General features: G+C 39.4%; 1 protein-coding gene across 1 annotated transcript in view; it reads right to left on the bottom strand.

Annotated features, from left to right (window-relative positions):
- The window catches only part of unc5da (unc-5 netrin receptor Da), a 326135-nt gene that overhangs the window by 34254 nt on the left and 278947 nt on the right, over nucleotides 1-12934 (bottom strand). The window contains exons 10-11 of the mRNA XM_017717166.2: nucleotides 11775-12176; nucleotides 4751-4835 (exon numbers count right to left, since the gene is read on the bottom strand). Of these exons, the coding sequence (XP_017572655.1) occupies nucleotides 4751-4835; nucleotides 11775-12176 (487 nt within the window). The remainder of the gene's footprint in view (nucleotides 1-4750; nucleotides 4836-11774; nucleotides 12177-12934) is intronic.

Genomic DNA, 12934 nt, shown 5'->3' with positions numbered 1-12934 from the left:
TCCCTCTCTCTCTCCCTCTCTGCTGACTCTTCTGTCTGAAGATGAAAAACCCGACTAGGTTCTCCTCCTTCAAGCCCCACGCACATCCGCTGATAGGCATTTGATTGACAGCTCCGCTCAACAGATGCAGTGTGATTGACAGGTGGCTGATGGTGGTGTATGTGTGTGTGCGCGTGTGTGTGTGTGCGCAAAAAGACAGGGAAAGCAAACAGATCTGAGCTCATGGGCATTGGGCAGAATTGTTCACTGGCCTTTTTGGACTGACCTTTCGAGCATTTTTAGTCATTTTCATTTTTAAGTGTCTACATACATTGTGTTCATTGTTGGACCCTTAGGCTGCCTTTGTACAGGGAAACTTTGACATTTGTTGCTTGCAACCTACAAGCAACTAAATTGCACTTCATTTGCACAATGTAAGGCATCCCACAACTCATCATTTTCTGTATAAAGTGTCTACATACATTGTGTGGGTTGTTTGACTCTTAGGCTGGCTTTGCACAGTGAAACTTACATGTGACTTTAATTGCTTGCAACCATACAGGCAACTAAGTTGTACTTGAGTTGCACAATGTAAGGCTCTGCAACTCCTCTGAAACTCAGCCACAACAGGTTTGAAAGGAGAATTGATTTGCTTTGTATAACTGTACATTGCATGAAACGTATATTTCAGGCAACTCACAGCATGCAACTAGTTGCATGCAAGTTTCACTGTGTAAAGGCAGTCTTAGAAGTCAAAGTTACCACTGACGATGTATATAGTAATATATTATATAACAGTTAGGACTGAAGACGCAATCTGATTGGATGCCAGGCATTCCATGTTTTGCGTATTTGTGTACTTGTATCGATGCTTGAGCTGAAGTGTCCAGTGTGAGGTGGCCTTGAGTTTCTGCTTTACCACACACAAACCCAGAAAACAGACATACTAGAACATACAACTTCTATTCTCTTTACTGAACGTTGATGTTGCTAGGGTATAGGAAAGTGGTTGCTATGGTATTTTACTTGCTGGGGTGGTGCTAAGCAGCTGCTTGGGTGCTTCAGGTGGTTGCTAGGATCTGGCTAGGCAGCTCCTTTGTTATCTCATGTGGTTGCTAATGTGTTGCTATGTGGTTGCTGTGGAAAAGAATGTGGTCACTAGGGTGTTACTAAGAGCTTTCTATAGTATATCTAGTGGCTGCTATGGTTTTCCAGGTGGTTGCTAGGGAATTGCTAGGTGGTTGTGCAGTACACAATCATGAATCAACCCCTTAAAATCTCAGGCTTATAACATACTAAGGCTTGTTATTCAGTGACTACAGAGGCATCCATGCAAACTGGCTGAGCTATTGTATTATTAGGTTCTAGAAGTGTGTAGGAAAACGGTGGGCTAGTCGGTCGCCCTGGCCATTTAAAGGGTTAATTTTGACGTATGTAACTATGCAGTTACATAAAAATCATTATTTGATTTGAGTCAAATGTATAGCAAGACAGCCCGCTGCTCACACACAGACCCTAAACCCCAGTTGACCGCTGTCTGACCTGTTTTTGAGAGATTTTAACTGCAGCTATTCCCCAAAAGACACGTGCTAATCGACAGATGTCAGCTTACGGCTCTTTAAGGAATTCCACAGCACTTAAGTCTCTTTTACTGAGCTCTTATCAGCGATGCCATTTGTTCTGAGAATAATAGCACCAAGAGCCCTCAGGTTACAGGAGAGTGAGAGAGAGAGAGAGGGAGAGAAAGAGAGAGAGAGACTCTTAGTTTGACACTGGAGCTACAAAGCTAATGTAGCTAATAAGCAATGGTAGATCATACCCCACGAATTAGCATGGTTGAGCCCCGGCCTAAAACTAGCACTGAATATGTTAAGTGCCACGCTGTGCAACATTCGGAAACTCATTGCATCCGTCAGCCTCATCGGTTTGATAGAACTATATCAATAATCTCGCACTACAATACCCAGCATGCATTACGCAAATACATTATACAGCCACTCGGAATCCATGCGGCGTAGGTTTGTGCGGATAGCATTTCCATCATTTGGTATTCCTATCAGGAAAGGAGATAGAGAAGCCTTTGATAATGGTATTCCTTTCAAGATATTAGCATGTGATAATGGTATTCCTATCAAGATATTAGCATGTGATAATGGTATTCCTATCAAGATATTAGCATGTGATAATGGTATTCCTATCGAGATATTAGCATGTGATAATGGTATTCCTATCGAGATATTAGCCTGTGATAATGGTATTCCTGTCAAGATATTAGCATGTGATAATGGTATTCCTATCAAGATATTAGCATGTGATAATGGTATTCCTATCAAGATATAGCATGTGATAATGGTATTCCTATCGAGATATTAGCATGTGATAATGGTATTCCTATCGAGATATTAGCATGTGATAATGGTATTCCTATCAAGATATTAGCATGTGATAATGGTATTCCTATCGAGATATTAGCATGTGATAATGGTATTCCTATCGAGATATTAGCATGTGATAATGGTATTCCTATCGAGATATTAGCCTGTGATAATGGTATTCCTGTCAAGATATTAGCATGTGATAATGGTATTCCTATCAAGATATTAGCATGTGATAATGGTATTCCTATCGAGATATTAGCATGTGATAATGGTATTCCTATCGAGATATTAGCATGTGATAATGGTATTCCTATCGAGATATTAGCATGTGATAATGGTATTCCTATCGAGATATTAGCCTGTGATAATGGTATTCCTGTCAAGATATTAGCATGTGATAATGGTATTCCTGTCAAGATATTAGCATGTGATAATGGTATTCCTGTCAAGATATTAGCATGTGATAATGGTATTCCTGTCAAGATATTAGCATGTGATAATTGTATTCCTTTCAAGATATTAGCATGTGATAATGGTATTCCTTTCAAGATATTAGCATGTGATAATGGTATTCCTATCAAGATATTAGCATGTGATAATGGTATTCCTGTCAAGATATTAGCATGTAATAATGGTATTCCTATCAAGATATTAGCCTTTGATAATGGTATTCCTATCGAGATATTAGCCTTTTATAATGGTATTCCTATCGAGATAGTAGCCTTTGATAATGGTATTCCTATTGAGATAATGGCCTTTGATAATGGTATTCCTATTGAGAGATATTAGCCTTTTATAATGGTATTCCTATCGAGATATTAGCCTTTGGTTATGGTATTCCTATCGAGAGATATTAGCCTTTCATGATGGTATTCCTAGATATTAGCATGTGATAATGGTATTCCTGTCAAGATATTAGCATGTGATAATGGTATTCCTGTCAAGATATTAGCATGTGATAATGGTATTCCTGTCAAGATATTAGCATGTAATAATGGTATTCCTTTCAAGATATTAGCATGTGATAATTGTATTCCTTTCAAGATATTAGCATGTGATAATGGTATTCCTTTCAAGATATTAGCATGTGATAATGGTATTCCTATCGAGATATTAGCATGTGATAATGGTATTCCTATCGAGATATTAGCATGTGATAATGGTATTCCTATCGAGATATTAGCATGTGATAATGGTATTCCTGTCAAGATATTAGCATGTGATAATGGTATTCCTATCAAGATATTAGCATGTGATAATGGTATTCCTATCGAGATATTAGCATGTGATAATGGTATTCCTATCGAGATATTAGCATGTGATAATGGTATTCCTATCGAGATATTAGCCTTTAATAATGGTATTCCTATCGAGATAGTAGCCTTTGATAATGGTATTCCAATCAAGATATTAGCATGTGATAATGGTATTCCTGTCAAGATATTAGCATGTGATAATGGTATTCCTGTCAAGATATTAGCATGTAATAATGGTATTCCTATCAAGATATTAGCCTTTGATAATGGTATTCCTATCGAGATATTAGCTTTTTATAATGGTATTCCTATCGAGATAGTAGCCTTTGATAATGGTATTCCTATTGAGATAATGGCCTTTGATAATGGTATTCCTATTGAGAGATATTAGCCTTTTATAATGGTATTCCTATCGAGATATTAGCCTTTGATTATGGTATTCCTATCGAGAGATATTAGCCTTTCATAATGGTATTCCTAGATATTAGCATGTGATAATGGTATTCCTGTCAAGATATTAGCCTTTGATAATGGTATTGGTATTGGGATATTACTCTTTGGTATTGGTATTGGGATATTAGTATTGATATTGGTACTGGTTTTGGGATATTTTGTCTGTGATGCTGTGTATTGGTATTGATATCCGGGTCTTTGATATTGGTATTGATATCAGGACATAATGTTATATCCTTTTTTTCATTCTCACACTACAATACCCAGCATGCGTTATGCAAATACATCATATAGCTACTGGGAATCCCTGCGGTGCCAACCAATCCATGACTAATAGCCTAGCAACGGATGTAAAGGTTAATCAATATGGATGTGGATTCTACACTTGGTAGCTGCTATGCTAACTTCAGACACCAAACATGTCTTTGCTTATCCAGGACACTCAAGACTAAAAGAGAAACGACTGTTTTATTGTTTTACTTTGGCAAACTATTGTTTGAATCAGGCATAGTAGGAACGCTCACATGGGCACACGCACCTGTAGGTTTGTGCAGATTTTTCCGTTGGGCCTCTCGAGAACAACTGGCTCCTTGAGAGCCTTAAGTATGTTCTCGAGAGAGAGAGAGAGAGAGAGAGAGAGAGAGAGAGAGAGAGAGAGAGAGAGGGGTATTCCTGTATTCCTACCAGGTGTCGTCTTGATTGATGCTCATATGCATCTCCCAGCTTGTGTTCTCTGCAATCGCCCCATGAGGAACCAGCAAACTCGCACCTGCAAACGCACACAGACAACCATGTGAGCACCTTTACGGAGATGCAAGTGATTACACAGAATTCACAAGAAATACAGTATCAAGCGAAAAGTGTAATAACAATATTTTAAGAAGACAAGCTGAGCGGCTTGCATTACTCAATACATTGTATTAGCATCAGTGTTGGCATTGATATTGGCAGTGATATCACAATATTAGTCTTGGGCATTGTATAAATAGTTGTACTGCTATCAGCATCGGTATCGGGATATTAGCCTTTGATAATAGCGCTGGTATCAGGATATTAGCCTTTGATATCAGCATTGGCATTGGGATACTAACCTTTGATATCTGTCCCGGTACCAGGATATTAGTCTTTGTTATTGGTATCTATATTTCTGTTATCAGTATTGGTATTGAGATATTAGCCTTTGATATTAGTTCTGGTATTGGGATATTAGCCTTTGATATTAACATTGGCATTGGGATACTAGCCTTTAATATCTGTCCTGGTATCAGGATATTAGAATTTAATATCAGCATTGGCATTGGGATACTAGCCTTTGATATCTTTCCTTATATCAGGATATTAGTCTCAGTTATTGGTATCTATATTTCTGTTATCAGTATTGGTATTGAGATATTAGCCTTTGATATCAGTATTGGTATTGAGATATTAGCCTTTGATATCAGTATTGGTATTGAGATATTAGCCTTTGATATCAGTATTGGTATCAGGATATTAGAATTTAATATCAGCATTGGCATTGGGATACTAGCCTTTAATATCTGTCCTGGTATCAGGATATTAGTATTTGTTGTTGGTATCTATATTTCTGTTATCCGTATTGGTATTGAGATATTAGCCTTTGATATTGGTAATGGTACCGGGATGTTAGTCTTTGAAACAGGTATTAGTGTGGGCATATTAACCTTTGATGTTGATGTTGGTATGAGGATATTAGTCTTTGATATTGGTACTGGTATCAAGATATTAGTCTTTGGTGCTTGTATGAGGTCTTTATTGATATTTTTTATTGTTTTCAGCATTGGTATTAGGATATTAGCCTTTAATATTTGTATTATATTGTAATGTAATATAATAATAATATAACGTAATATAACTCTTTGATATCTGTTTTGGTATCAGGATATTAGCATTTGATATCAGTACTTTTATCGGGATATTTGTCTGTGATGTTTGTATTGATACTGTGATACAATCTGTGATATTGGTACGTGGGTGAGATTTTAGTCTTGAATATTGTTATTGGTATTAGGGTATTAGTTGTTGATAATGGTATCTGTATCAGGATATTAGTCTTTGATAGTGGTATTGGTATTGCGATATTACTCTTTAGTATTAGTATTGGGATATTAGCAATTTATATTCATACTGGAATTGGGATCTTAGTCTGTGATATCGGTATTGGTATCCAGGTCTTTGATATGTTTATCAGTATCAGGACATTAGTCTTTTATATTGGTGATGGCATCAGAATATTGCACATTGATATTTCTATTGGTACTGGGATATTAGTCATTGATACTGGTAATGATATCAAGATATTAGTCATTGATACTGGTAATGATGTCAGGATATTACTCATTGATATTTGTATTGGTCCAGGGATTTAGTCATTGACACTGGTATTGCTATAAGGATATTAGTCATTGATATTTGTAATGGTACTGGGATATTAGTCATTGATATTTGTAATGGTACTGGGATATTAGTCATTGTTACTGGTATTGCTATCAGGATATTAGTCATCGATACTGGTAATGATATCAGGATATTAATAATTGATACTGGTAATGATGTCAGGATATTACTCATTGATATTTGTATTGGTCCAGGGATTTAGTCATTGATACTGGTATAGCTATCAGGATATTAGTCATTGATATTTGTATCGGTACTGGGATATTAGTCATTGATACTGGTAATGATATCAGGATATTACTCATTGATACTGGTATCGCTATCAGGATACTGGTCATTGATACTGGTAATGATATCAGGATATTACTCATTGATATTTGTACTGGTACTGGGATACTAGTCATTGATATTGGTATTGCTATCAGGATATTAGTCATTGATATTTGTATTGATACTGGGATATTAGCCATTAATACTGGTATTTTTATCAGGGCATTAGTCTTTGACATATGTATTTTTATAGATAGATATCACCCCTGGCACTGATTTAATAAGAAAATCATTGGTATCTCCAGAGTGTCCAAACACACCCACAGAGTAATATTACCTTGGACTCCACAGAAGGCTGAAAGATACTTGATAAGTATTTGTTATTTCCTAGAGAGCTTTTCAGAATCTCAGCTCAGACACCAAAACATAAACATCCATAAACAGCTTCACTGATCAGAAAGCACACACACTGCCTGTCTATGGCAACAAACAAACATACATACAAACATGTGCACACACACACACACACACACACACACATACACACACACACACAAATGTGCACCTGTCTAACTGTCAAGATGCATTACTGTAACCGATAAAAACAGAAGTGACATTGCTGAGATACGAGAGAGCGAGAGCGAGAGAGAGAGAGAGAGAGAGAGAGAGAGAGAGAGAGAGAGAGTCTGTCCATCTCAATGTGTCCTGGACTGAAACACTTTGACACCTTGCAACAGGCCCTTGAGGAACTCTCTTTCTCTTTCTATCTCTCTCTGTAGCTGCCATCATTTAACTGTTTCCAAGCAACACAGTAGAACATGTTGTCAACAACACATGTTCTTTACTAAATAGTTTGGTTTATCACGTCAGAATGAAATAAATACATAAATGGATTAATAATGAAAATAAGCGACATCTTCTTAAACAGCTTGATCCAGCTATGGTTGTGGTTGCAGTAGGGAAAGCGGAGAAGCCCAGAGGACACTGTTCCCCTGCAACTTCCTACAGCTTATTCTGGGGATCCCGAGCCACTCCCAGGCCAACTTGGAGATATAATCCCTCCAGGGAGCCCTAGGACAACTTCAGGGTCTTGTCCAAGTCAGCCATGCCTGGTAAAACTACAAAGGGAGGTGTCCAGGGGGCATCCTGATCAGTCGCCGAAACCATCTCAACGGACTCTCAATGTGGAGGAGTTGTGACTTTAACCCTCCTGAAGGACCAAGCTTCTCACCCTATCAAGTAGAGTGTAGCCCGCCATCCTGCGAAGAGAGCTCATCTCCACTGCCTGTATCTGCAATCTCATTCTTTCTGTCATTACCCAAAGCTCAGGACTACAGGTGAGGGTGGGAATGTGGACAGATGGGCAACCAGAGAGCTATACCTTACAGCTCAGCTCCATCTTCACCATTACAGTCCGGTACAGCAACTGCATTATTGCTGCAGCTTGTCCCTCATCCCTCCTCCCATTACTCGTGAATAAGATCTCCAACATACTTGAGCTGCACCTGTGGCAGATCCTGTCTCCTTCTCTGGAGGGGGCATGCCATCCTTGAAACATTGACTGAGACTTAGACCTATCCCTGGAACCAGGCTGCCCACATAATCCGGCCAGGCCAAAAAGGCAACATGGAGGGGACCATGTGGGCCCACCATCCGCAAGCTTTAGTGTGTGGAAGGGGGACTGGTGCCTTATAGGCAGTGGGAGATGGCAGGGTGGTCCTTGGTAGCATGGATCCCTGCAGCAGAAACAGGCTCTTAGCACCTAATGTAACCTAAATGGGAGAAGGAGCTGGAGCTTGTGTGGGAGGTTGAAAGGTATCAACCAGATATAGTTGGGCTCACCTCCATTCACAATGTTGGCTCTGGAACAACACTTTTTGATAGGGGTTTGCCCCTCTCCTACTTAGGAGTTGCACTTGGTGAGAGGTGCTGGGTGGGTGTGGGAAAACTCACAAGCCTCTAGTGGGCTACCATGCAGTTGGAGTTTGTCCCACTGGATGAAAGCATCACTTCAAAGTGAATTAAAATTGCAAGGATGAAATCTCCGTGTGCTTATGCACCAAACAAGAGTATTTGGCCTTCTTGAAGCGAGTAGGTGGGGTTCTGGAAAGGACTCCATAGTCTTGCTAGGAGATTTCAATACTGATAGACTTTATTGTTAGCTTCATCTGACTTGGGACCATGTGCTCTGGACACTCTGATGAAGACAGGTGCTGAGCTGTCAACCAATCACCATCTGGTAGTAAGTTTGATCAGATGACAGGGAAGACTGGCGGTAATCTGAGTGGACCCTGTTCAAAACCTCCATCGTTGAGGATGCCAGGCATATCTATGGCCAAAGTTGGTGCTTGTCAGGGCAGCAACCCAAGAGCCCCCTGGTGGAAACCAGCAGTAACGGGGCCATCAAGCTGAAAAAGGAGGCCTTTAGGGACTGGCTGGCCAGGCGGACTCCTGACTCAGCAGGTACCAATGGGCAAAAAAAGCAACAGTGTGGCAGGAGCAAAATCAGGAACATGGGAGGAGTCTGGGGAGGCCATGGTAAAAGCATGGGAGTACGAGGGCTGGGGCCACTACACCGGACCATTTCAGTCTCTGTAGACCCAAAGTGAGAGCTTTGTCAGTATAAGTCAAGCTCATTCATTGTGGGTGTTGGACTTGGCCAGGGCTGTGCCTCGTCTCCACTCCTGTTCATAATATTCACAGACAGGGTTTCAGGCCATAGTCAACGTCAGAAGGGCATTATGTGTTGAGATGATGTTGTTCTTTTGGCTCCATCCTCTCCTAAAAATAAAATTTGCATTGTACCTCAGTAAATTTGTTATCAGCTGCTTTTTGGTGCAGAAATTCATTTTATTTTACTGTTGTCGAGCATTCAGCTCTGAGTGTGTCATCTCTGCTCTCTCTGTCTGACTTCACTGCTTTCATCTTTTTCATCTTCCTCTCTCTGGCTTTCTGCCTCACAGACACACACACACACACACACAGACACACACACACACACACAGACACACACACACACACACACACACACATACACAAAGACACACACAAAGGAAAAACGAGTAAGAAATACAAACACGAACACATACAAACATACAAAGACACACACAGACACACACACACACACACACACACACAACACACACATACAGACAAACACAAACACATACAAATACACAAAGACACACACTCACACACACAGAGAAAAAGGAGTAAGAAATACATAAATAAATGAATAAAGAAAGACAAAGAAAGAAAGAAAGAAAGAAAGAAAAAGTAGGAAAGGAAAAAAGAAGTAAGGAAAAGAAAGAATTAAAGTAAGGAAGTAAGGACAAAAAAGGAAGGACATAAGAAAGAAAGGAAACACACACAAACACAGACAAACACACGAAGACAAACACACGCACAGACACACACACAAATACACAAACAGAAACACACACAGACACACACAGACACACACACACACAAATACACAAACAGAAACACACACACACAGACACACACACACACACACAGACACAAACACGCACACACAGAAACACAAACATACACAAACACACCCACATACAAACACGCAAACTCAAACACATACACACAGACACACAAACACACACACAGACACACAGACACACAAACACACACACAGACACACAAACTCAAGCACACACACAAACTCAAACACACACACACAAACACATACAAACACACAAAGACACACACAGACACAAACACACAACACATACCCACACACATACAAACACAAACACATACAAATACACACAGACACAAACACACAACACACACCCACATGCACACAGACACAAACACACAAACACACACACACAAACACATACAAACACACAAAGACACACACAGGCACACACACACACACACACACACACACACACACACACACATGCACACAGACACAAACACACAAACACACACACACAAACACATACAAACACACAAAGACACACACAGGCACACACACACACACACACAACACATACCCACACACATACAAACACAAACACATACAAATACACAAAGACACACACACACACCCCGACTGAGGCAGGTGTGTGGAAATACTGTATTTGATCTCCAGTAGAAATATTCACCCAGTACATATTAAATTAGAAGCAAATAAATTCCTATGGTGACACTTCAGGACTGGTTCAGCATATGGATAAAGACTCTCCCCCTGGGCCACCACCATTTAACTGGGCCAGTGTTACCTGATTGGCTGCTTTTCTACAAAATTAAGATTTTAGTTCAATTTTGCTGAAAATTTAACAGACATATTTTACCCCTGCACTCAAACACCAGAATACTGATTGATACACATTTCGTTCACTCTCATCAAAGGACATTGCCACACCCTCCTGGGGTGTTTGTGGATAAGCTACATGAATCAAATATTAAAACAACGAATATCCAGAATTAAGTTCTAATAAACTCAATATCCGAAACAAAGTTCTAATAAAATTAACATTCAGAATGAAGATCTATTACTGGGCACATTGAGAGAGCTCTAATAATATTCATATCTGGCTTTAGGTTCTAAAAACTGAAATTCTAATTCCTAAAATTCAAAATGACATTTTACTAAATTAATATTTAGAATACAAAAATCATAAGTAATGAATTTTTTTAAGTTTTCAGAACTGAGTTCTAATAAATTCTATGATATTTATATAACACATGTCTATACTAAGTTGTAAATAAAACCAAGTACAAAAACAAAAATAAGTACAATCATATAAAATCCTATAAAAATAAACATAATAACATTTTAAAAGTGGAGATGAAATCAAGGGCCAGATTTAGGTAGAAGTTAGATAATCACGGCACATTAATAATCATTTAATAACGTCTTGTTCCCAAAATACTTTGGGGAAAATAAGATTAAAGACCCATCTGTCTCTAGTTCATAACGGTTAAATATATATTATGAAAGTTATATTTAATATAATCATATATGATTGTAAATAAAACCACATCCACACCCACTGACCTGTGTTTGGCAGCACCAGTCGTCCTCCACCATGACCAAACAGCCCGGTGGTCCTGAGGAGGGGTTTTTCAGCAGACGTCCGCGGCTGAAACCCCAAACTCGGGCCGAGCAAACTATTGCCCCTCCCCCCCAGCATCCCGCCCCTTCCGGCCAGATCCTGCACCACCCCCCGGGGGAAGGTCTGGGGTGGGGCTTTGGGGTGATACTCCGCCCTTTCTGACACGCCCAGGGACACCATGAAGGAGCTGTGAACTTTGACCTTGACGTCAGGCAAGGGGTCAAAGAGCGAGGGCTCGGACATGAGCTCCTTATCCATGGAGTCGGGGAAGCAGATGGGGCTGGTGTAGGTCCTGGACATGGTGAGGTCCGGCGGCATGGACGAGTTCATTAGGAGGGGGTTACCTGAACAGAGAGAGAGAGCAAAATCAATTAAACCGGACTGAATTTACTGAATTCAAAACAAATGAGAATAATACCATAAAGAAGGGAATAAAGAAATAAGGAAAAGAAAGAATGGAAGTAAGGAAGTAAGGACAAAAGAAAGGAAGGAAGGAAGAAAGAAAGGAAGGAAAAAGGAGTAATAAATAAATAAAGAAAGAAAGAAAGAAAGAAAGAAAGAGAAAGGAGGGAAGAAAAAATGGGTGGGGGATGCGGTGGGTTATGGGGTGGGTTATGGGGTAGGTTAAGGGGTGGGTTATGGGGTAGGTTAAGGGGTGGGTCGGGGGGGGTTTGCGTGCTTCATTTTGTTGCTATGTATCTTGTTGCTTATTGTATTTTGTGTTATGCTGGAGAACTATCTTAAAAAATAAAAATAAAAAACATTTGATTGCAAAAAAGAAAGAAAGAAAGAAAGAAAGAAAGAAAGAAAGAAAGAAAGAAAGAAGGGAAGAAAAAAGAAAGTAGGAAAGGAAAAAAGAAGTAAGGAAAAGAAAGAATGGAAGTAAGGAAAAGAAAGAATGGAAGTAAGGAAGTAAGGACAAAAGAAAGGAAGGAAGAAAAAAAAGAAAGAGAAAGGAGGGAAAAGAAAAAGAAAAAAATGGAAATAAGGAAGTAAGGAATAAAGAAAGGAAGGAAGGAAGAAAAGACAAAAGGAAAGAAGAAAGGAGGAGAAAGGAGGGTCGAAAGAAAGAAAGAGAAGGGAGGGACGAAAGAAAGAAAGA

The sequence above is a fragment of the Pygocentrus nattereri genome, chromosome 16 (genome assembly GCF_015220715.1).
Source record: "Pygocentrus nattereri isolate fPygNat1 chromosome 16, fPygNat1.pri, whole genome shotgun sequence".
In the NCBI taxonomy this organism is placed as follows: domain Eukaryota; kingdom Metazoa; phylum Chordata; class Actinopteri; order Characiformes; family Serrasalmidae; genus Pygocentrus; species Pygocentrus nattereri.
This window is presented reverse-complemented; position numbering and strand designations above follow the sequence as displayed.